The sequence below is a fragment of the Odontesthes bonariensis genome, chromosome 5, assembly GCF_027942865.1.
Source record: "Odontesthes bonariensis isolate fOdoBon6 chromosome 5, fOdoBon6.hap1, whole genome shotgun sequence".
NCBI lineage: Eukaryota > Metazoa > Chordata > Actinopteri > Atheriniformes > Atherinopsidae > Odontesthes > Odontesthes bonariensis.
In genome coordinates this window covers 15,543,774-15,567,838 of record NC_134510.1, presented here as the reverse complement: position 1 = coordinate 15,567,838, position 24,065 = coordinate 15,543,774, and the positions used below count along the sequence as shown (strand labels likewise).

Genomic DNA, 24,065 nt, shown 5'->3' with positions numbered 1-24,065 from the left:
AAAATCTAAAAATATTCTTCAGATGTTTTTTATTTTGAGGGGTGTTCACACACAGTAGTTTTGTCAAGCATTGATAGAAGTCACTGTAATCAGATCAGTCAAATGGAAAAAAAAAAAAAAAAAGTCATAGTAATTATTAACTCAGATCAAATAAGGAAAAGGCATTCAATAATGCCAAATTGAGTTGCATTTTAACAATCTTACACGGGCTGTTGGATATAACAAGCCCTCCTTTCTGTGTTTTTTGTCATGCTTTTGTGTGTTGATTTCATTAGTGGTGGGGGCTATCAGCCTGTCTGTAACTGCAGACTCTGTCATCCCCTAACAGAGCGCGCACACACACACAAAACCTGCTAATAGGCTCATATACATTTTTTAATGATGGACTTTGAAATATAATTACAACTCTGTCAGTATTTAGCTGTTAGACCTTTTGTGAAATTCACAGGAACTGAATGAGACCTGCTTTGTCATCCTCCTGACCCCATAAAGAAGAAGAAGAAGGAGTGCGTCTGTCTTAAGTTACCTACTCTTTGAACAAAATGCCAAGACAAACTCAAGTATTAGGTTACTCCTTTTTTTTTTTTCTTCTTTACAGATTACATTTGTCTAGTCTAAGCTCGTCTCACCTTCTTTATTCTTCGGTGCTCATTTGTCACCAAAATGGTTCAATAAAGTTAATCAGTAAAAGTATTAATACTTCTTGTTGGCATAGAATCTTTGGGGAGTTGAACAAACTTTACTTGGGTGGAGTGTTGCCATGGAAACAAACCAGCAAGTTATTTGATGGAAGGCACGTAGCCCGGCAGGTAAACGGACAACACCTTGTCCTATCTGGTAACAATCTCATAACTGTACAGATAGCAACTCAATACAAAAGTCGTGCTATTGCATATTTGTGTGCATATCGGCGCATGCCCGTGTGTTTGCTAACGACCTCATGCTGATTTCATTCCGCAGTAACAGTCTGCTTTAAAAAACGGTATCAAAGGTTTGGTTTGAACTCTATTTTGGGTTGGGTGTCTCTACCATGTATTTTGTGTCATTAGAACTTCGGGCTAATCGTTTCATCCCTTAAACCCTGTATGATTAAGTCCTTATGCTTTGCCAGCCGTGAAACTTTATGGTGGTCTGCCAGTCCACTACTCGGGCGTATAATTAACTAAATGACTGTTGGATTTATTGAAACTCGGCAGTGGCAAACAATCTTCTGAGGATGATACCTTATAAGATTCACAATATCCCTAATTCACTGCCAGACTGAGCAAATTTAAGTTCCCAAAACTTCCAAGAAACGTTTTGTCAGGGTTTGGCAATGGAAACGAAGGAGGAGGATCCAGCTGCAGAAGCCAGGAGGAAACTTAAAGGGTTTATTATAAATATAAATCAAAATCGCAGCCACTACTGGAGAACCACAAAACTAAACTAGAAAAAAAAAAAAAACATCTAAAGAAGAAACAACAAAAACTTAACTTACAAAAAAACAAGGACGCTGAATCCATAGACAGGGAAAAATCATAGGTAGTTTGACGGAGGATCTGACACTGACTGAAAAGAACTGGGAGACTAAATACTGTGAGAAGGGTGATTAGTGAGTGGGTACAGCTGAGGATAATTAACACAGGTGAAGGGAGTGGAGCTGACGACTGGCAGGAGGGAACTGAGGAAAGGTGAGGAAATGGCAAAGCTAAACTAATAGGAAACTAAACAGACTAACCAGAAAAACACACAAAAAAATACATGGATCGTGACAGGTTTCCCCATTTTGGTTGTCATGTGGTTCACCATTAATGTTCCTTGGAAGGCTTTTTCCACGTCCATCTAGCTAGTTTTAGTTCCCCTGACGTTCTCTAAAAGTACCTGATGTTGGAACCTGCAGTCTTTATAGAACGTTCCAGTTTGATGATATTTACGTTCCCCTAACCTTTACATTCAACTTAATTAAACTTTGGAAAACTGACTGACGTCTCAGCACCAAGGTAGTGCTGAGCGAACCTTATGGAGAGCAGCGTATAGTTTCCTCCAGTGTATGTGACAGCAGTCCTGAGACTTTATTTTATTTAAAGATATGTAGGTGTGCACATAAAAGGCCTGTTGATAATTCCATTCTTAGGTTTTACTGATTGACGACTCAAGCCGTCGCAATGTTTATTAACATTTCAGCACCCACAGTGGCACAAATTTTTTAAATCCGTCAGTGAAACCCGTGTTTGCAGTAGATTTTTACAGAGATTTTGAAAACATTTGCCAGCCCATGTACTAAACCCTTAAAAATGATTGTGTCACTCAAACGTTTGAAATACAAGCATTCCCTCAGAGCGCCATCTTCAGTCAAGAAGTTTGATTTCTCCACTTCTTGGAGTTTAATGGGGTCAAAGAGTTTTGATGCAGTTTTGGAACGCTAACATGCCAAAGTTTGCCCGAAAAAAAAAAAAAAAAAAAAAAAAAATGGTGAACATTTGCTGAGCTTCAGCGCTTTGTTGCTATTTGCATGTTGGCATGATAATGTTAGCCCAAAGTACCATCGTGTCGACAGTGAGTTCAGCGTGACAGAGCAGGACTGTAGACTATTGCTTTGGTTTCCCGTGGAGATTGAAAAGACAGTAAATGAAATTGCTCAAATCCTGAAGCACCATGGACACAAGCTCCAAACATCCTGATGAGCCTTTTTATGTAATCAGACAAAATGCCTCTGTGAGGCCGCTCAGTGTCATGCACAAGCCTATTTGATAATGACGGAAAATATGCTAAATTAACATGTTGCCAAGTGAGTCCTTGTATTTGTTTCCAGCAGCCTCACGTATGTGCGAGGATATGGAAATGACATACTTTGCATTGACTGACTCTCTTTGCATTTTGTGAGCCCTCTGAGTTGGCACTGTTTTTTATGTTCCTTTCATGGCATTTTTTCTTAAAGTATTTTTTGGGGGGCTTTTTATGCCTTTATTGGATAGGACAGTGGAGAGAGACAGGAAGCAGGGGGCAGAAAGAGGGGGAACAACACACAGGGCCGTCTGATGCGGGACTCGAACCAGGGCCAGCTGCAGCGAGGACTATAGCCTCTTATACATGGGGCGAACGCTCAACCCACTACGCCACCGACCACCCAGGCATTTTTTCTTTTAAAGCAACGATAAACTTTTGGCGTGTTTTCGAAGGAATGCATCACATCATCTTCCCACCTGTGTGGGGGTCACATTCTGTAGTCATTCCAGCTGAAAGTGGAAAGAGACGTGTGACACTGTTCTAAGACAGAATCTGACACATCCTCACAGCTGTTTTGTCAACATCGAATGAATGTGACCCCAGAAAAAAAAAACAGTACAAATGTAGCAGCTACATCTGTTAAATTGTTATACCATCTCTGGTTGCTTAGCGAGAACTGGATAAAATCTTGAAAACCAATTGCTATAAATGAGTCGCTCTCAAGGAGCAGTCAGAACCGTTTAGCTGTAGTAGAATGGGTCATTTTTACGGGTGTGGATGAGCGTAGAGAGAATGGTTCTTAGGAATATGATATGATTCAGGAACAGGATAAAAGAAGTGAAAAGGAGATTGCAGAGGGAACAGTTAAGCATTGTTTATTTGTCAGTCGTGTTGGTTGCAATTCGAAATATTCTATAGGGTTACATAATGTTAATTTTACTCTGAGGTGACTCAAACTAATGCACTCCACCCATTTACCATCTGGGAGGGTAAATATTGGGCACACCTTTCTTTATCAGGTCAACAGCTCCATTAAAAAAAACATGTTTGCTTAAAAACATTTAAAGCAAAACCTGTTGCAGTTGATTTTACAGAGTAAACTTGCAGGTGAAACGCCGGTATTCCTTGTATTCTGAAATGGAATACAATAGAAAAAAACTTTATTTATAATTCTTAAATGTATGGCTCAAACCACCCAACAATTTGTGCATCAAAAGTTATTGTATATTATTTTATTTTGGAACTTAGTACTCGGCGTCGTTACCGAAATCCTGCTTTGTAAATTTTGCTTTGCACCTTAAAATCCTCTTTTCTGTCTCCCCGTAGTGTTGTGTGCTGACAGAGTGGGCCAGATGACGAAGACCTACAGCGACATTGATGCTGTCACTCGACTGCTGGAAGAGGTAAGAGCACGAAGAGTCCAACCTAATAAAGTAGATCCCACACAGAAGACTACGGCCTATATAGACAGCCTTTATAGCCATTTGGTCTGATGTTGCTCTGAAGTCGTATAAAACAGAGGCTGCTCTGTGAGGGCCGAAGGAGCTTTTGATAACAGCATCATAAAACGTTGTTTCTAAGAGCTGATAGTCAAATTGACCTGATCTTTGTAAGCTGCTTAGTGACGGACAGAACAGAACGCAGAACATCACAAGGCGAAACAGAATGATGTCACTGTCAAATGAACCATGAAAGCTGCCAGACAGCCACGCAGCTATTGTCTAAACATGGTTTTCAGAGATTTCACACCATCAACAAACAAATGGCTGAGAACCGTAACTGAGAACTCTGCACTTCCTTCGGTTGGCAGTGCATTCATTATTACTACCTAAATTCTAGATATACTGATTAGTAACATATGATCATATTGTAGTATGTTTTGTCTCTTACTGACACACACATGCTCTTATTATTGATATTAACCTTTAGAAACCAGGATGCATCTGGGTATTAAGTCTTTAAAGATAGTTCATTGTTAACTAATGGGAGTTTTCCACTGCCCAAGTAAGTTTGCGCATACTTGCAAAGGAGACCTGCTGCTTCTTACACAATAAGAGGTTGTGATGGTATTGCAAAGTCTTTGTGTGTCCTTGTTTTGTTTTCATTAAACCTTCTCTTTTGTTATTGAGGTATTTGAATCCTTTCTAACATTGGGATGACACCACTAATATCGTACCCGTTTATTTAATATGTAGTTGAGCTTGTAGATGGTTTGTTTAATTTAGAAAAAAAAAAAAAATATATATATATATATATATATATATTGGTGTCCCTTTATCCAAAGGTGGTATCAGTCTTGTGATCCCATTTGTGGTATAAAAGCCAATGAGTGTATTTTCCAAAATTGTTGAATTTATCCTTTAGAGCAGATCATTTTTAAAGTGGAACATTTTCAGCTATGCTCTAAACAAAAACCTCTTGTTTTTGCAGAAAGAACGCGACTTGGAGTTAGCGGCACGCATCGGACAGTCACTGCTGAAGAAAAACAAAACTCTCAGCGACAGGAATGAACTCCTGGAGGAGCAAGTGGAGCACATCCGAGAGGAAGTACGCGGCAGAAGTCTTAGTGTGTTTTAGTGCTACTGTAATTGGTTGTGTTCAAAGGTGATCTTGTCTGTACGCACAAATGTGCACATCTTTGTGGTGCTTTCATGGGAAATCATCTACCCCTTTACTTTCACAAATCAAATGTTTCCCTTTCTACACTCGCAGGTATCTCAGCTGCGCCACGACCTGTCCATGAAAGATGAGTTGCTGCAGTTCTACACCAGTGTTGCAGAGGAAAGTGAGGGGGATTCTGCCAGCTCCACACCGTAAGCTTCCCTTGATTTCCTTTGGAACTTTCATCACTGTGCTCTTTCTTGACCAGAATGACCACATGGCTGTGACGCGTGGGAAGATGTAGTCTGACATATTTGAATGCATATTCAACATAATTTAAAAGAAATAAATTAAAAAACATGTTTATGACATAAAGCTCAACTCTCACATGTGTGCTCACAGCATGCGTCCCAATGAGCCTAATGTGTCAGCTCCAACTATTTTCCCCCTGGACTCCTTGCAGAAGAAGCTTCAAGATTTGGAAGAAGAAAACAAGTCACTGCGCTCTGCGGTACGCACACACAAGCTCTTTTTTAAAAAATTAAAAAAATTAATTATTAAAATAGCCCTGTTGTGGTACTGATTGGTAATGTGCGACTGTGTTTCTTTCTTTCCAGGCAAATCACTTGGAGACCGAAACGATCTGCTATGAGGAAAAAGAGCAGCAGCTTGTCAACGACTGTGTCAAAGAACTGCGTGAGTATTTGACTGAGTGGAGCCATGTTCCTTTTGCTTTAATTTTAACGAGGTTAGCCTCTTATCTCGTGTGCTTTTTAGCAGCTTTCGTCTTTGCATAACGCCTTGCTGTCGTTCCCAGGTGATGCCAACCTGCAGATGTCCTCTCTGGCTGAAGATCTGGCCAGGAAGACGGAGGACGCCTCCAGACAGCAGGAAGAGATCACACACCTCCTCTCTCAGATTGTCGACCTCCAGAAGAAGGCCAAACTTGTACGAAACCTCAGATATCTCGTATAAAATATAGTACTGTAAATGCTGAATACTGGGTTCAGCATTTTTCACACTTGCTGACGTATGTTGTCCCTGGGGTTGATAGTATGCTGTGGAGAATGAAGAGCTGACACAGCACTTGGGTGCAGCCAAAGATGCCCAGCGACAGCTCACTGCTGAGGTAAGGTGATCCACGACCTGCCTACCATAACCTGATGGCTGCACTTCCTCCAGCTCTAAGCCTTTTAAAGGAAAGAACATAACAAAAATCCTTTTATTCTACCTTGAAGTGCTTAGTTTCGTTAGTTTTTCCCTTCTTCTCTTCCTTGATCCTTCCGTTCTCTTTGTTTAGTTGTGTGAGTTGCAGGACAAGTATGCAGAGTGTATGGAAATGCTGCATGAAGCTCAGGAGGAGCTGAAGAACCTGAGGAATAAGACTCTACCTCTCAGCACCCCGAGGCGTTTCCATTCCCTGGGCCTGTTCCCGATGGTCAGTTAAAGAGCCGTCGCAGTGCCTCAGCTCTAAGCACCTTTACTGTACACAGGATACTTTGCTACATTACAGACTTTCTGCCAGCATGATTACATCAGTTATTTTTCTTCTTAGGACTCTCTGGCTGCAGAGATAGAGGGCACCATGAGGAAGGAGCTTCAGATGGATGATCCAGATGTAGAAGAGCAGAGGTACATCCAAATCTGACTATTCTTAGAAGTAGAACATGGATAATACGTGGGCGTTGGTGACTTAATCTTATATGATATTCTGATCTTTATCCATTTGTTCTGTGTTTATGGGGTCATATTTAATGTTTCTCCAGACTCCACCCAAAGCGAGTGTTCCAGACAGTGAAAAACCTCAACCTGATGCGTCAGCAGCGTTCCTCTGCGGCCCCCTCCCCCCTCAACATCCCAGGTTCCAATCAGACCTCATGCTTCACCTCAGGGCGTTCCAGCAGGGTGGGCACGCCTCGCTCCAACTCCATTTATGGTAGCGAGACGGGAAGTGGGATCATCCTGGACAACAGGACGAGCAGTATACTGGAGGGTCCTGATGATGGGTACGGGCAGTTCTAACTCCCCCAGATATAGACTGTGATCAAACAAACTGCAGTGAAACTTAATCATCAGGGCTTAGGCTTTTATTATTCAAGCAAAAATAAGATGTCCATGTGCAAATTGATCATTTATGCCTTAATCTGATGTTACTGATGTTCCTCATTTGCCATTTATTTCCTGTTCCGTCCTTTTCTTCCTTGCTACGCTTCTCTCTCCAGGTCAGAGGACTCTAACAAGCGCCCCCCTGGTACTCCAGGGACCCCGGGCGGCAGGGACCTGGAGGCGGCCCTGCGCCGTCTGTCCCTCCGCCGTGACAACTACCTCTCAGAAAAACGCTTTTTTGAGGAGGAGAGGGAGAGAAAGCTGGCTTACCTTGCCAAAGAGGAGGAAAAAGGGGGTGGGGAGGGTAGCGAAGGCCCAGGGACCCCAACGGAGAGCCTGTTTTCGTTGTGCTCGCATCCCTCCATTGGAAGTGTCTGGTCGGGATATTCATTCACAGCAAGGTCCTACCTGCCGGAGAAGCTGCAGATTGTAAAGCCGTTGGAAGGTGATTATTCTTTTCAGAGCCACAAGTCCACTGAACCTCCCCATCACGAAAAACAAAATGATAATCTGAGTGAAAATGAGGTTTCGAACAAAGAACCCCATCAAAGCCAGAAGCTGGGAGAGATATCCAATGCCAATTTTCAAAGTAGTCCTCAGAGTTACACTATAATTTACCAGACCCAGAGCCAAGCCCATCAGCACCAAAATCAACATTTACTTTTTCAAAAGCACAATCAGGCCAAAGTCTTTCTGAGCGCATCACTGAATGTTGACAAGCTGCGGAGGAGCTCCAGTTTGTTGAAACTTTGCAGCCTGTCGAGCTCACAGAATCCTCTCAGAGCTCCGCTGGCTGTCGCCGCAGGCTTTCTGCAGGTGTTGGAGCAACAGGAGGGTAGTTTGAATCTTCAGCACTCCTTTTATTTTAGGCATACACAGCCGCGCTGCTGGTTTGAAATATAGAATGTTAGACAGCCAAATATATAGCAATTTTTACTGGTTTAAGGAACTTGGTCTGTCAAAGAGGAATTTATTAAACCTAACCTATTTTATGCACCTTTTTAAGGAAAAAATCTAGTTTGTGTTTTTCTGTTTGAAAAATTCAAGGATCATAATGAGGTATGAGAGAGTACGACACCATAAAGGATATGAAACTATACAGTTTGAAATGCCTTATTTGTTTGTCAGATTTAGATGCTTCACAGAATACCAGTAAGTGTATGGCCTTTTTTTCTCTTTATTATAGATGATCCATTATTATCGTATTACTTTTGTCACCTTCTTCCCTTTCTGAATTGGTTGTGGAGTTTGTAGAATTGAATTGTTGGTATAATATAGTTCCTATTAATCGTGGTAGTGGCCAATATTTGTAATAATTCAAAACAGCGTTTTCTCTCCATATCCATGTTCAACAGCCACGCCTGATGTTGTTAACGTTTACTTATTTTAAGTGTAACTTTTTAAGGCTTTCATTCACTTAAGCGAGAAGGACTCGTTTCATGTTTACTCTTTTCTGGCACCACCTAGTGTTCAAAGTCAGAGTTACAACCACTGACATGGTAGCAGTTTTACTACCATATAGTGTGTAAAGGTAAAGAAAAATAACTAAAACAAACGCATAATGATGTGAAATATAGAATAAGACATTCTTTTGTGTTTGCCATGTAAAATAAAACGCAAGAGACGATGTTTAATTTCAAGTTTAACGGTTGGATAGTCGGTTTAGATATGAAACATAATTTTGAGTCTTTCTCGCATTTTTACATGATTTTTTTTTTTTTAATATCTTTATAAGTTTACATCATTTGCATGACACCAGTCTTCACAGTGACAGTATTCAAACATTCAAACTGACTCCTGTAACTTGACTTTCATGTATCCCTTAAAGGTCAGCATTGTGCCTTCATACTGCCTGTACTGTCCACCCGATCACCTCCCTTACGTTGGCCTTTCCTTTCCTCATTTCAGTTTTGCACTTTACTCCTTTTTCTGTTCCACTTGTGCATCTTCTTTGTTGTTGAACTCCTGAATAAAATCTTACTAATTTTCTCACCTTCCCTTTCTCTCATTTTTCTGGCGTTTTGTTTTAAGTCATTGTACTGACATCTGCCAACATTTCTCCTCAGAAAACAGCCAGTCGCTGCAAATGAAATCAGACCGTTTCACTTGGTGCAAGAAAACTTTGATTTGATAGAAAAATATTGCCTGCTTTGCCATGACATGCATCACCTGTATGTATGTATGAGGAGCTCTTACATACTGCATGATGAAATTTTGTGGCTATAATACCAGAATACATCTTTGCCTGTCTTACCTTTCTGTGTGACACACATCTACCATGGGCTTTCCTTGTGTTTCTTTGTTTTATTTGTATTTTCTTGTATTTCCTTTTTTAACATATTGAAACATAGAAAAGACCTTTTCTGAAGAGAAATTTTACTGTATTATATTGCAGAAGTGTGCTTTAAATGCTGTATGATATTGTGGAAAAAAAATATTAGATTAACATATATAGTCTTCACAACCATATCTGATACAAGTTGGTTGGTAATGAAAAGTTCAGCAGGGCAACCTGTCCTCTGGGTTTTGGAAAGACTGTGACCAGCATCCTCCCCTTTCTAAATTTACTTGTTCAGGCACTACACGAGTCTCACTTTGTAGAAATGCCATAAACTGGTGGAAGCTCATGAATTTGTTGATCTTAAGGAATTAGAAAAAACGTGCTAATCTTCACCAAGAATGGCTGAAACTGCCTTTTTTCACTGCCTGCTAGACAGTAAAAGCTTACTGAAGGAATTTGGTTGTTTGTGTTTTCCAGGTTCTGCCACACTCCATGCGTGGCAGCAGTTGGCTCAACCCCACATGGGTGCCCTGCTGGATCATCGGCCTGGTGTGGTCACAAAGGGCTTCCGCACTCTTGAGAACGAGCAGGAGCAGGAAGACGGATGGCAATTGGACCAACCAGAGGAAGATGAAGGGTCATGTGACTCATTTACTGGCTTGTCCGAAGAGAGCTGTGCTCCACTGGGTGTGCCTCGCTCTACCTCTACCCCTTCTGTCTGCTGCAATAGAGCTGCCGACAGCGATCCCGACAGCCAACCCGAACCACTGAGTGGAGCAACTTGTGGAGCTACAGAGGCATTTCAAGGAAAATATGGACATGTAGCAAGCATGCCCCCTCCCCTCCTCAGCTCTTCCCCTTCCTTTCCTCTCACCTCTACTTCTGAGATGAACGGGCATGTTGACCTCAAGGAGCTCCAAGCCCTGCAGGCCAACGCTATGGACCGCATGCCTGGTGAGGGAGCCTCTTAGCTGAAGTCCCAGCACTGCGTCCGACCTCAGAATCCTTATTTTAGTCTGAAGCATGGGGAGAAAGGGAGGAATGGGAAAATGAGGAAGGGAGGAAGGAGGAAGGTGGGAGGGTGAGGGGAAGGCATTCGCTGGACATCTGAAAGTCATAATGTGACACCCTTTCCTGCATGATCATATTCGTGTGCACAGCCAGCCCAGCCACCCGTCCAAGGAGCAGTCCGAGCGCGCAGCAGTCGAGCTCCATCAAGACAGAGTACTTCTTTTAAAAAAATATCTTTAATTTACTTCTTCTTCCTTCTCAGTTCCTACTTTTTTTAACTGCCAATCTTTGCTTTTCAAATAGCCAATCACATTTTTTTCCTGTCTTCGGCAATGCTGGTCCTCTCAAATCAGATATTCCAAAGTTGACCACTTTGGCCCACATATGACAATACACCATAGATGGCTGTTCAGTTTAAACTTAATTGACTAATTTGACTCGAAGTTGTATCAAGATTGGGTTAATTACTGTAACACCAATGCAGCAGAGGATGCAGACATACAAACATCTTGGCTGTATCCAGTTAATACTTGCACTCGTGCGTGTGTCTATATCAGGTGTTATTAGTGCAGCTGTTGAAGTCATGTGAAAGGCATGACGTCTGTGGCTGGTTAATGTTGGAGCTAAACCTAGTGGCTCCGGTGTAAGGTCACCTTTGTACACACACGCTGCTCCTACTCAGTCCAAATAATACTGTACACAGTTCCTCACAACCAAGGCATGTTCAAATGCCTGTTGCAGGTCATAGAGTTTGGACTAGTCTTCCGTGATATTCAGTCAATTTCTTTAATATCTGAAATGTCAATGATTGAAATTATCCTCAGTCTGGATTTAGTGTAATGGGATCAGTCAATTATCTTTTTAATGATCATTGTAAGCAACTGAAATCTCTTTTTAAAAGAAAAATCTGAAAACTTTATCTGACAAATGGGTAGAAATGAATAATTTCTTGGGCTAATGTCTGGTGCTTCCGCTTGGGGCGTAAACTGTGACTGTTGCCTGTTTTTCCCACTCTATTGTGTGCAGTGCTTTCGCAGCGTGGTGTTAGGAACATTTTGTTGTCGCAACTAATGGCATTTTCCTTTTGTTTCTTTCTCCGCCCCCTGCCTCTCTCCATTAGTTAATTTCCCAGGGAAGTGTATGTCCCATACTAGCTCCACCTACACCTTCACCACCTGCAGGATTCTCCATCCGTCTGATCAGCTGACGTCCGTGTCCCCCAGGTAAATCCACATGTTAAATCTTCACTTTACTTTTATTTTTCTCCTTGCTTTATATAATTGATCCTAAGAAGTGCAGTTAGAGTGATGGTGGGCAGTCAGATTGCGGTTTATCTTTACCAAATGACACCAAATGGCGCTTCCCATTCGCAACTACTCAGCTTTGACCTACAGCCGCAGCAGATGGTAGCTTGACTCAGCTCCAAAGAAATGGCAGCAGAGTTTTCCCTCATTTCCTTCTGAAACTGATTTTGACCTCTCAGAACTTGGCTCACACTCTCTTTGTCCCTGCTGTGTGATTGGCTTGACAGGTCATGTGATGAGGAAGAAGAGCTGGAGTTGTATCATATGGTTGTTATGGCTGAAGTAGAGCAGACCCATTGAGTGCACCTACGAGTGTGCACATGGGTGAGAAGTGCATGGTGGTGCGTCTTTAAAGACTCTGAGTGTGTGTGTGAACCAGAATAACATCAGGACTTTGCTCTAACCCTCTTTTCTGGTTGAGCTTCGCTAGCTGTAATGTGTGGGTAACATTGACTAACATTTTAGTCTCGCTGCTAAAGGTTCTTAGCTGTTGTCAGTCACAGCCCTGAATGTGCAGTTTAGCTCCATCACCTCCTGTTAGCATGTCCCTAACAACCCTTGCAGTCCACGACAAGGCCCCAAAGCTGTTCTGTCGACTGTTGTGCAAGAAATTTGGAACCTGATTGATGAAGAATGTTGTTTTTCATTAGTATAGTGCATTCCTCAAAGAAGTCAAGCTGTCATAAAAGCCTGAAGAGCTGCAACGAAACAATAACTGTGATATTTGGTTTAGAATTTCCTCTACTTCATCAGAAAAAAAAGCAGAAAATCAAGTTTTATCAAAACTTTTAAACTTTTTAAGAAAGCCAGAAGGTTCAGCTGTTGGAAGAAAATGGTCCTTTATCATATCTGAGTTTTTTTACAACACAGAATGAGCATCATGAACATCATCTAAGTCCTCTAAGAGGTTCCATAGTTCTTGCCTAGACGCGCATACTTGACCCATGGGAACAATATATGTATAGAAGAATAAATCTAAATTTGTGCCATTTGACTTGCTTTGTCTACTTCCAAGACAAATGTAAAGTAGGATTTGTTTTGTTGGTGTTTAATTCTAAAAAGTTCACATACTGCTGATGAGCATTTTTCCCACCTGACCAAAGAGCCAGATAAAAATCAGGTGATGGCACCTGAGTATGCTCTCTTTGCTGAATGAAAACATCCAGTTTAAAGCTATAACATTCGTTTCTGTTACACATGTAGCTACTTATATCAGGGCTCTAATAATTAACTTGTGCGTTAAATTGCGTGTAAGTCTTTGCTCCTGGTAACATATGATCATTTACTCATTGCTAAAACATGACATGGTTTATGTAATGCATGGTTATACATAAGCCTGGTGGTGTTTCAATTTTCAATCACTTATCATTAGTAGCAGTATTGCCTGATGACATATACCAGTGAATCTGTTTCTGTACCCAACTTATTTTTCAATCTCCTCCTCTCCTCCTTTGTGTCTTCTCTCTTCTTTCTTCCATCTCCAGCCCAGCCATGGCTACCTGTCAGAGCAGCGCTAGCATCGGCACACCCACCCACGTTTCCTCCCCCATACCCTTTTCATCTCCACCTACACCTTCCTACACCCCCTGCTGCACCCCACGCCGCCTCTCCCTTTCCCTCTCTCTTGCCGAGTCCTCCACCAACCTGAGGGACTCCACCAAGACCACCAGCACCTCTCTGGGCCTGGTGCGCCTCCTGCAGGAGTGTGGGATTTCGGCCTCGGTGTATAACCCGCGCAGCTGGGACCGAGCATTGGGCCCCAGTGGAGCTTCAACAATCGCGGGAGGAGTTCAGGCGAAGAGGTGCACAGCGAGACCGGAGGAGAGTGAAGTCAGACAGTTTATGAGAAGGCCGGACACCCTCCTCCTCCAGCCCTCCACTCCACCCAGCTCGCCTCACTCCAGATCTGCCTCCCCCACCCCGACGTGTCCTGTATTTCAGTTCAGCCCTCCCAACGATGACCCACCGTTTTTTGATGCCTTCCTCGCCTCCAAACCAGCTCGCACCATTCTAAGGGAAGTGCTTAGTGATCTGGAAAGAGAGCAAGGCGGCCAGACAGACGATGAGAGCCAAACGGAGATGACCAACCTCGGACTAGTGGACAAACTGAAACGTTTCCGCACACTTTCCCCTCTCTCCGCCTCAATTTCATCTGGGAATACTCTGTTGGCCCCCTTTGGCTCCACTGGACTGGGGAGCAGCGCACTGGGAGGGGGGCTTCCGGGTTTGAATGCAGGACTGAGGAGGAACCGAAGCTACCCAGCCATGGTAGGGGCCAGTATGGCTATGAAAGATCCAGGAGGCCCACCCTGCGCACTCATACCACATCCAGTCCAAACCTCACAAACACAACACACATCACAGACGCAGGACAAAATGCCACCAAGTCACACAGTGGGTACAAGGGCCACACACATACCCTGCACTCTACATGCACTGGAAACGGTCACACCACAGACCGTAATACAGAGACACACCAGGCCAGACGCTGAATTCCAGGATTCAACAAGACACAACCAACATAATGATGATGAAAGCGGAACATAGTGGGTCGTAGTAGATTGTGATACAAAGTCTCACACGTTTAACAATATTACTCATACATGCATTTATTATTTAAGAAGCCAAATACCATATTTATCTGCAAAACAATCCTCCCGTGAAGCCGACCAATACAATCCATCCCCAGGCTGACTGAAACAGTCTGAGCAACACTGCATGAAGTGTTGGAGGGTTTCAATAAAACTAGTAATGGCTGAAACTGTTACACTGTGTCATTCTCATACACTGTCAGGCCAGACTAATGAAGATGGACTATGCTGCCTTTCTCTGTGTCAGTTTTTATTATATATTGTACTGTATATGCAAAATAATGTGGCATATAGTAGAATATTAAAGGCCCAATCTGGTGGATGTAAGGCAGATATTTTTCCCCATCAGCAGCTTTTTGGCCTCGTTTCCCAAGCATAAATAAGTGCACTATCCAAAAAAAAAAAAAAAAGCAAAAAAAAGAAGGTAAGTCGTGAATTTTAACCTGCGCTGACCTGAGGATAAGATTTACTTTGAGATCATTTGGAAAGAAACTGGGGATACAAACTGTATTCCAGGACATCAAAATCACACACTGATGATACGAGATGTTACTGTTAATTTAGGAGGCTCATTTTGTTACTCGTTATGTGGTCATTCTCCATCAGGAAAAAAGAACAAAGTAAAGCTCATAAAGCATATTCTTATCAGCAACCTTCTTGATTGGCCAACAGTACAAACGAGTCGCTCTGGGTTTGTGCTTTGCTTTTTGAACTGGATACCTTTGAAAACTTTGCCCAAAGAGACTGCTGCTGTGTTTCATGTGTAATGCCATTTGAGTAAGCGCTCTGTGACATGAGCTGGCCTTGTTAAAGACATTAAATGGCATCAGTCAACAGGGTCATCATCTTAAACCTCCGTCATCTTTTATTCAGGTCATCGTGGCATTTTGTCTGAAATTAAAACTGAATTTTTTTTTTTATTGCACTACATTTTCAGTTGGTTATATCTGTATTGTTCTGCATTGTAATTGAACGATAGTTATACTATCACATAGAGTGACCCTATGACCCTGGAGATAATCTTCTACCAGCAGCCCCTTTCTCCATCCTCTGATTCTGTATTTTGTACTTTTGAAAAAAGAAAAAACCCAGATTGGGGCTTTAATATGTCCTCTCGCTGTGACTGAATGTTCTTACGTGCCTAAAAACAAACACATTTGTATCTCATTTGTTGTATTTAACTGATATTTTGATTAGTCTTTTGACACATGGTGTGCAATAGAGTGTAAAGGGGACAGACACCTGTTAGAGCACTGTGAGGACACGCCTGCAGAAAAACCAGAATGTTCAGGTTTTTTTTTTTTTGGTTTTTTTTGACCTTCCCTTTGGTTCAGCTGTTTAAGATGGCAGGCAGCTGTGAATCTAGTGGAGAGTTTGACAGTCATGATCCAGAAAAAGACTTCTAGTCAGTATGTGTTGATCAGTATTTATTTCTTTTCTTCATATTTTAAGTGTGCATCTTGTGTCCCCACGAATCAAATTCATACGCCCTATGATTTACTTTGTCTAACGCTTGCCAGTGGGAAAATGTAAAGCACTGCGTAACCGTGAGATGAGTGACTTGAAACATTCAAATGTTGATTTTTACTGTAAGAGCCTGAGCTTTCGTGTGCGCAGGTTGTTGCTGTTTGGGACGTTTTGGTGTCGCTGACCCAGTTTCAGTGTCTGCAGCTTGGACTCAGACTTTGATGCATGTTGCTGACGAGTCCACAAAGGGGAGTCCCACTCTGAAGAAGTGATTGGAGGCTCTCCTGCTCAGTCTGTTGACCCATCAGTGTTCAGGCCCTTGTGCTGACTTTGCACGTTACATCCATTAAAGTCTGACGGTTCGATGCCGAGTTTCAGTTTGGACATTGTACCTGGACCAATGAATGGATAAAGTGAATGTGATGCTTGCAGAATTCCTGTTGAAATACTTGATGTGCAAGTAGGAGAGTGATAATAAATATATATTTATATATATATATATATATATATATATATATATATAAGTAAGTACTTGGATATTTGGAGGAAAGCATATGATAATTGCACATATTAAAGACTGTTTTTTTTATGATCATTATTTTAAATGTTCATGTCGCACTGACATTTGGAATTATTATTTTTTGACGGGCTTCGTTGCAGTGGGATGCTGAACATTTCAGGCTTTCTAGATTCATTTCCATTGAAAACAGTGGTGCAGTTAGCTGTCTACACATGGCAGTGGAACAATCTTTAGAAAAGAAACACAACTTGCAGTGTTTAAGAGCAAGGAGTTGGTGTGTGTGTGTGTGCTTGTTAGTGTGAACTGTTTTTTGTGTGTGTGTGTGTGTGTGTCTCTTTCATCCAAATGTAAGTTATTACATTTATCCTGCTGTAGGCTCATACATTTATGTACAGTATGTTAATTTAACATCAGTTTGTGAGGGGGAACTATTACTGCATTGTAAACGTACGCAACACAGATAGACATGCTAACTTCTTAAAAAAAGATAAATACAGAAAAATACATTCAAATTAGTTGTTTATTTAGTGCAATGAGGAGGAGGGGGGAAAAAAGAGGCTGTTCTGGTCAGGGACTGATGTGTTCTATTTTACAGAACTGTCAATAAAATGAAAAATACACAAAGATGGATGTGTTTGACTTATTCAGCAAAGATGAATGTAATATTTACACTGCACAGTTTGTCTAAGTTTTGACTGATTTATTTATTTTTTTTTCCTTTTTTTTATCATTATTTTTTATTTTTTTTAATTCTGTATCATAGAAGTCCCGTTTTAATCTCATCTGAAATCAAAAAATATTGAATAGAATTATCGACTTCTTGCTGGACCACTGCAGCTCCCTGCATCTTTAGCTGGACCTCAACAGCTGGACCACATGTTTCGTGATGAATAAACCTCTTTGAGTTTTCCTTTCAGTATTTTCAAACCCTTGTTGCACACGACAGCTATGCTCCTTACTCTCTGCTGCCTCGTGTTCTGTTGGATGTTAAAAAGGAAAAGAAATCCAGAGTATCAGTCAAATAGGGACCAACATCAAACGTGTGTCAGTTCAGATATATATATATATATATATATATATATATATATACTGTCTACATATTTTGAAGCCTTTGTATAGATTTCCTTCATTCATTTTTCTGATAGTTAAAAGGCACTTTGTAGGTTTAATTTCACATAGAAACCCACGTATGTCCTGCATTTTTTTATGCTTTATTAAACACAGTCAGATGCGTAAGAGTGTATGTATTGTTGAAAAAACTCAGTCAGTGTTATCGATAGTTGATTTAAAGATGGCAATGATATTTACATTTATAACAAATCAAATTACTGGTCGAGAAGCTTGATTCTAATGTTATTATCTTTCTGTAATTAAAAAACAATTTGCCATTTATTTTATCTTAACCTAACTGTAAATAGAGTTGTGTTAAACAGTTTATCCAAATAATAAAATAACAGTTCAGTTGCAGGTTAAACACATTATTTTACCACCATGTAAATTCACAGCCTATTTTTATGATTTATTTTGTATTTGTATGCACTGAAATTAAAAAAAAAAAAAAGCAGGAACTTGGTAAAATACAGGGAAGTGCAGTATTTTGCTTATGGATATGTGTATTTATAAAAGACTTCTCCCCTTTAAAAGCCCTGATACAATCTAAAATCTGTATCAACTACCTTTTAACCTTGTCTTTGTGGTTAATGTAAGTCATAAATGTGTCGTGGTGCTTAGTCATGAGCGTGAACAGCAAAGAGGACTGGTGGGCAGGGAATCTGTTGCAGCAATAATTGCACTTACAGTTTTCCTCCACAGGGAGGCGCTGCGTCACAGAGTAAAACACCACTGCCAACCCGAAACCTGGATTGAAAGCTTAAGGATACCATTTGTTCCTGTCTATGTCTTTTATCTCTTTGTTCCAGCAAACCGGGCTAAAAGTAAAAGTGATATGAAGAATATTTATTCTTTCTTGAAAATCCGGGCTAAACAGCAGAGCAACAGAGAGAGAAAAATAATTATTTCTGAGTAATGCAAAGAGAAAGAGGACAAACAGATGTGTAGTGCTGAATAGTTGTGAAATGACCACACAGGCTCACCAATTTTTGATGGCAGACTGGCAGGTGCGTTTGCTGCTACAGGGGAAATGAGAACATTCTGCAGAGCTGACTCAGCCACGACAGAAAAGAAAGATACTTTCGTCCCTGCGTCCTGCTCTTGTTTTCCTGAGCAGTTTGTTGCAGATATATCAGTGCAGCCTGGAAGATCAATGGTACCACCAATGTAAGATAAAAACATATATCCAAAAACTAAGCTTAATCATCTCCCTCAAGAAACAAACAAAAAAACAGAACAAAACAAGAAGAATGTCCATGTTTTCTCCTTCAGTTGCTTGGAATGTTTAGACGCCAAGACACTCTTGGGCAATTATCAGCAGCCTGGAAATTAGATCACTTCAGAGACGGGATGTGTGATCACGTGTGATATCCTCCTGAGGCAAAGCATGATGGGCTGCGTCCTTTCTGTAATGATCCGTAACACTGTGACCAAAAGTGTTTCGGCTTCAATAATCGACCTCAAATGTAGCATTGAGAGCCTGAACTGGCGCAGACTCGGTGACCGCACTACTCTTACAGTGTTTAGATTTTGTAATGTTTCACATAACTCTTCAAAGGTTCTCCAATAAGAAAAATAATGAAAAAAACTTTTCATTATTGTTGTCAAAGAACAGATATTTTTATCTTTTAAACATCCCCTGCTCACATCTCAGCCCATATTTCTTCTGAAATTTAGAGTTGAGAAGAGCTAATCTGAAATGATTGAAATAAAAACATTTGACTGCTCAAAAATTCTGCTTTGTCTTTTTAATCCTGACCATGAAGCACATAAGTGAACCAAGTTCAGTCTTTAGATATTAGCTTGATGAGTCCAAACCTCCATAAGTTCACGCCACATCCCTTCTGTGTTTGCAAATTCAGAGCGGTAGTGAAACCTCATGTAGGTAAATGTTTGTCAGACATGCTTCTGACATGCTTCGTCAGACAGTTACTTCTGTAAACATGTGGAAGAGGTACACAACTTGAGCAAACATTATGGTTCAAGGTTAGATTCTCCCCCTTTTAGCAGCTTTTATAACTGGAAACTGTCTCATTGTGGTTTAGTTTGGTCGCAAATCAAAGTTTAGCCAAGTTTATAAGGTTTGTGAATTCTATGATAATATTTTCAAACTAAATTTATCACTTCCTGCAGGTAAAGTTGCCCCAATCCTGCCTGAGAGATGAGTTCCCTTCAGGCACCTGTCATCAGCAGCCTGAATCTGACACTTCTGCATCTCTGTCCTGTCTGCATGAAGGCAGTCGTAGATTGCAAACTGGCATGTGGAGTCCTCATTGTTCCATTAATATCATTAAGAATTATTATCGGATATATTCTCTAATTTGTAACAACATGATTAGGAGAAACAGGATATTATTCCCAACACTGATGACTAGTAAGAACATCAAAACATAATTTCAATGCATAGTAAATCGGAATCATTTTCACAATTCAAACAAGATTGTAGGCTCCTATCCTACCTATCAGGCTCCTTTCCTGTGGAAGCAGCTCATAGTTTGTTTCCTGAGGCAGACACCTTCTCCACTTTCCCTTAATGAAAATGAAAACAAAACAAAAACAAGTCCCGTTGTTTGTTCTTTCTGAAAGGTCTTCAGTTGTTTTGTCTTATTTAATACAAATGAGGTCCAGAGATCAAATGTGGAAATCTGGTTTATTCTATTTAAAAGTATCCACAAGTTGATCAATATTCTCCATAGTTTGACTGATCAGTTCAAAATGATCACGTGTATCTGACCTCTGCTGCTGAAAGCGTGGCCTCGGGTAATGGCCAAAATACTGCTTTAAGCTTTTCCAACACTATTCTCTGTAATGTTCTGATTGTCTGAAACAATGTGAGCTGATAACTGTCCAGGCTTTGCACCGACAGCAGCATCTTTCAAGTGATTATCAACACGTCCAGAGGAGGCAAGAAATTGAGAGTTAATGTCTATCACTTCTGGCACCCCTGAATGAGATTTGTGTGCCTCCCCTCCTCTCCTACATTACTCATTACAAAGTCATTGTGACATTTTTAACTTTGACAATATTTGCATCAGATTAGAGGAGTTTGCCAGACAGCTAATTGAATCAGGCCACATGAAGTGGAATTGCATTTCTCTCGGTGGGCTTGGAAAACATCAGATGACATTTCCTTCCGACACTCTCTGACATCATCAAAAAAACTGATCTTGTGACAGTCTGTGATATCAATGACTGATTAAGTGGAAGTGGTGGATTACAGATTTTACTGGATTTAAAAGATAGAATTATGAGAAGTTAGGAGTGAACAGTGGTGCCCCCCCCATTGACCAACTAATAATCTTTCAAGTTTGAAGCGCATTTGAATTGCATGAAATGTATGTGGAGTACATGAAAAGTCAAATTATAACAATAACAATTATAACAATTATCATCATTATTTGTTGAAATCGAAATTTTGACACCGCCTAAACTTGTATTCCTGAAAATATTTAAATGTTTTTCTTTTGAAGTGATCCAAGTATTAAAATTGAATTCTTAATCTAATGAAAATTATAAAATTGCCATGTAATTTGTGTTCACTCACAATGTTTTCATGTGAGCAGACCCTGCTCCACTTAAGGACTGTTTGTTAATTATCATGTGCGTTTCAGAAATGAAACCACGAGGTTTTCTGGGTTAGTTAGATTAGATTTGGTCCAACTTCAGGTTTTCAACAATTGAATGCAGTTTCCACTCCTTTTGAGGAGAAATGTGTAACCATTAAAATGATTGGCAGATCAATTCACAGTGAAAGCAATTGCTGAATATCAGTAAATAATTGTTACACTTACATTTTGACTGGGGGGCTTTTATGTTTCTTCTTGAAGTGGTGAGACAAGGAAAAACTTAATTCCAATTCATTTCAAGACTAATATTGTTCATTTTTATAGTTTTGATGGCAGAGGTGTGACACTGAACCTCTTTTATTTCTAATTTTGCTGCTGGACTGAGGCCAGCAGCAAAATTCACAATCAATGACTTTCTATCAGCTGTTCAAAAACAAGAATAGGAGGTTAAATGTGTGCCTGAACGTTGCAATGAAGTACGCACCAAGTTAAACGGTGACAATTATGGAGGTGTTTTGCTGTTTCTACAGTGAAGGTGTGAGCTGGAATCGTATGCAGAAGTTTACTTTGGACCACTGGGACAGAACAAGCTCAGGTTTGGAAACATGATGAGATTTTTATGTGGGAATGTGACAGTGATGACATTTCCAGCGCAAAGCTATATTTAGCAGTCTCCACTTGTATCGTCTGCGTCATCAGAGGGATGCAGAACAAGATGACATGAAAATGACATGAAGATGTCACTTTCATTTATTTGTGTGTGTATGTTGTTGTGTGTTTGAGTGAGGCGAATTGTGTTTGTCAGAATGAATTATTTAGACATTATTACACAGGGTACCAATTGAAATATTGTTTCGGAATAAGAAATATTTTCAACCATTAATGCAAGGAGTCTTTAACATAAATAACATCCATTGCTGCAGCACTTGGCATGAAGGAAACACACAAAAACCATAAAAATAAGGGTATTTCTGCCACCAGAGAACATATCTGAATGTTTCATAACTCTTGTAAGACCATTTAGAGCAAATGACAAGTGAACCTGCCAGAACGGCCACTGGAAAGGCATCATTATGTTACTTTAGATGGTATACCAGCATTATTTAAATGTATCTTACTACAGCATGCAGCAATATGCAAGCACGCACATAACTGTAGTGAAACAGCATGACTATTTTTTGCTGCTTAGTTTAATTTTAGTTCAGTTTTCAGTTTATCATGAAAAATATCAGCTGCTTAAGCAGCTCAAAAGGACAAGAAGTTTTGTTTTCTTTATCAAATAACAAATGCAACTGTTTCCCATGCAAACGTTCCATATCAAACTACTGAATGCTCACACAGTCACTTATACTGTCATGATGACAGGGCTGCCGGGTCACATTGATGGCCCTTGACAGTATGTACACAAGTCTGTTATGACAACAGGAGAATAAACACTAGAATCAACAAAAGAGGCTGCAAATGTGAGAGTGTAGGACTAAAGAGTATGATATGACTCAATATAGATTAAGTCTTTTGTTGCTTTGTGAAGCCACTGTATGTTATGGTTACCTTACCAAACGAGCCTCGGATCCGGGATCAGTTCAGTTACATTTCATTTATATAGTGACAAATTATAACACAAGTCCTGTTGGATGGTTCATGAAGCTCTGGAGATACAAATGATACACAGAGGGGTATTGTTCAAATTACTGAGGAAATTTTTATGCATTTTCAAAACTGGCCCCTGTTCCCTCTTAACAATATAGACTATAAAAAAATGGGTGAAAAGGGCTCATAACTTTGAGAATATTGTCATCTACCCTCAATAGCATACAGTAAATGAACGGCGAGTGGAGGGGAAAAAAGGACTGAAGGATCCCCTGCACTAAAATATAAAGAGTTCAAGTTTTAAGCCTATTGTCTTTTTGAAGAGAGAGCAGATGGACTCCTTTTTCCTCTGTTTTCATTCATGAAGGGAAGGAGAGGGTGGAACCCAGACTATGAGCTACTTCCACAGGAAAGGAGCCTGACAGGTGAAGGCTGCAACTCCAATTCTACTTTTGGAAATTCTTTTAAAGTCAAGTAAGCCTATAGTCTTTAAAAAATAGTCAAATTGAGTATTTATACTGATTCTCTATGCATTCATATCATTTTTTGACCGAGTTACAATTAACCCTTATTGATCACCACAACAGATGTTTTCTTCTAACACTGTAACCTGAATAGCCCTAAAAAACACCCAGTGATCAATTAATAATGATAATGTGAATTTTATTGTATGCACACAAGGTCATATCTATTATCTGTATTTCGTGTTTATATCTGAACCTTTTTTCGCTTTCTTATCTGACCTCCTCTCTGACCATTTTTATATCAGAGGCCCTGCTGGTTTGTGTACTTTATACTCATTAGGTCCACATATTTATTTTTTTTGTGCGTGCGTTTTATGGCTTCTGCCTCCTGTGAATACATCCTGATACTTTTATGGCCGCTTGTAATGGTCAACAAAATATACAAAAGAAAAGGACTAGAAAACAACCTAAATGCGTGTCCCGAACACAAAACAATCGTTTGTATCACTGCTAATCTCTTGTAGTGTCGCATTTTAGACCCGTCCGCTCCATTATGAGCTGGCACTGTTCAAACAACACACCTACACTTTGTTGGTGTTAGACCATCCCCCCTCTGATGGGTGACTCTATTCGGACCGCAGACAAGTTCACACTTATCCTACACAGGAGATGCTGAGAGCTGCCAGACAGCCTGACAGAAGTGACAACCTGAAGAAGCAGCCCTATGAAACCAAAATGAAAGTAGTAA

At 40.5% G+C, this 24,065-nt stretch overlaps 1 protein-coding gene across 8 annotated transcripts in view; it reads left to right on the top strand.

Moving 5' to 3' along the window:
• trak1a (trafficking protein, kinesin binding 1a) overlaps window positions 1–17,211 on the top strand; it is a 34,379-nt gene extending 17,168 nt beyond the window's left edge. For 6 of the 8 annotated variants that reach the window (XM_075465029.1, XM_075465028.1, XM_075465025.1 and 3 more), the window contains 14 exons: window positions 4,033–4,109; window positions 5,137–5,253; window positions 5,419–5,519; window positions 5,710–5,818; window positions 5,925–6,003; window positions 6,125–6,255; window positions 6,362–6,436; window positions 6,608–6,745; window positions 6,863–6,939; window positions 7,074–7,313; window positions 7,530–7,858; window positions 10,172–10,648; window positions 11,826–11,928; window positions 13,494–17,211. In XM_075465029.1, coding sequence (XP_075321144.1) covers window positions 4,059–4,109; window positions 5,137–5,253; window positions 5,419–5,519; window positions 5,710–5,818; window positions 5,925–6,003; window positions 6,125–6,255; window positions 6,362–6,436; window positions 6,608–6,745; window positions 6,863–6,939; window positions 7,074–7,313; window positions 7,530–7,858; window positions 10,172–10,648; window positions 11,826–11,928; window positions 13,494–14,556 — 3,090 coding nt within the window. In that variant the 5' untranslated portion in view covers window positions 4,033–4,058 and the 3' untranslated portion in view covers window positions 14,557–17,211. Of the gene's footprint in view, window positions 1–4,032; window positions 4,110–5,136; window positions 5,254–5,418; window positions 5,520–5,709; window positions 5,819–5,924; window positions 6,004–6,124; window positions 6,256–6,361; window positions 6,437–6,607; window positions 6,746–6,862; window positions 6,940–7,073; window positions 7,314–7,529; window positions 7,859–10,171; window positions 10,649–11,825; window positions 11,929–12,236; window positions 12,334–13,493 lie in introns of all 8 variants that reach the window. The other 2 variants (XM_075465031.1, XM_075465030.1) reach the window with 1 other exon arrangement.
• Window positions 17,212–24,065: the final 6,854 nt, after the last annotated feature.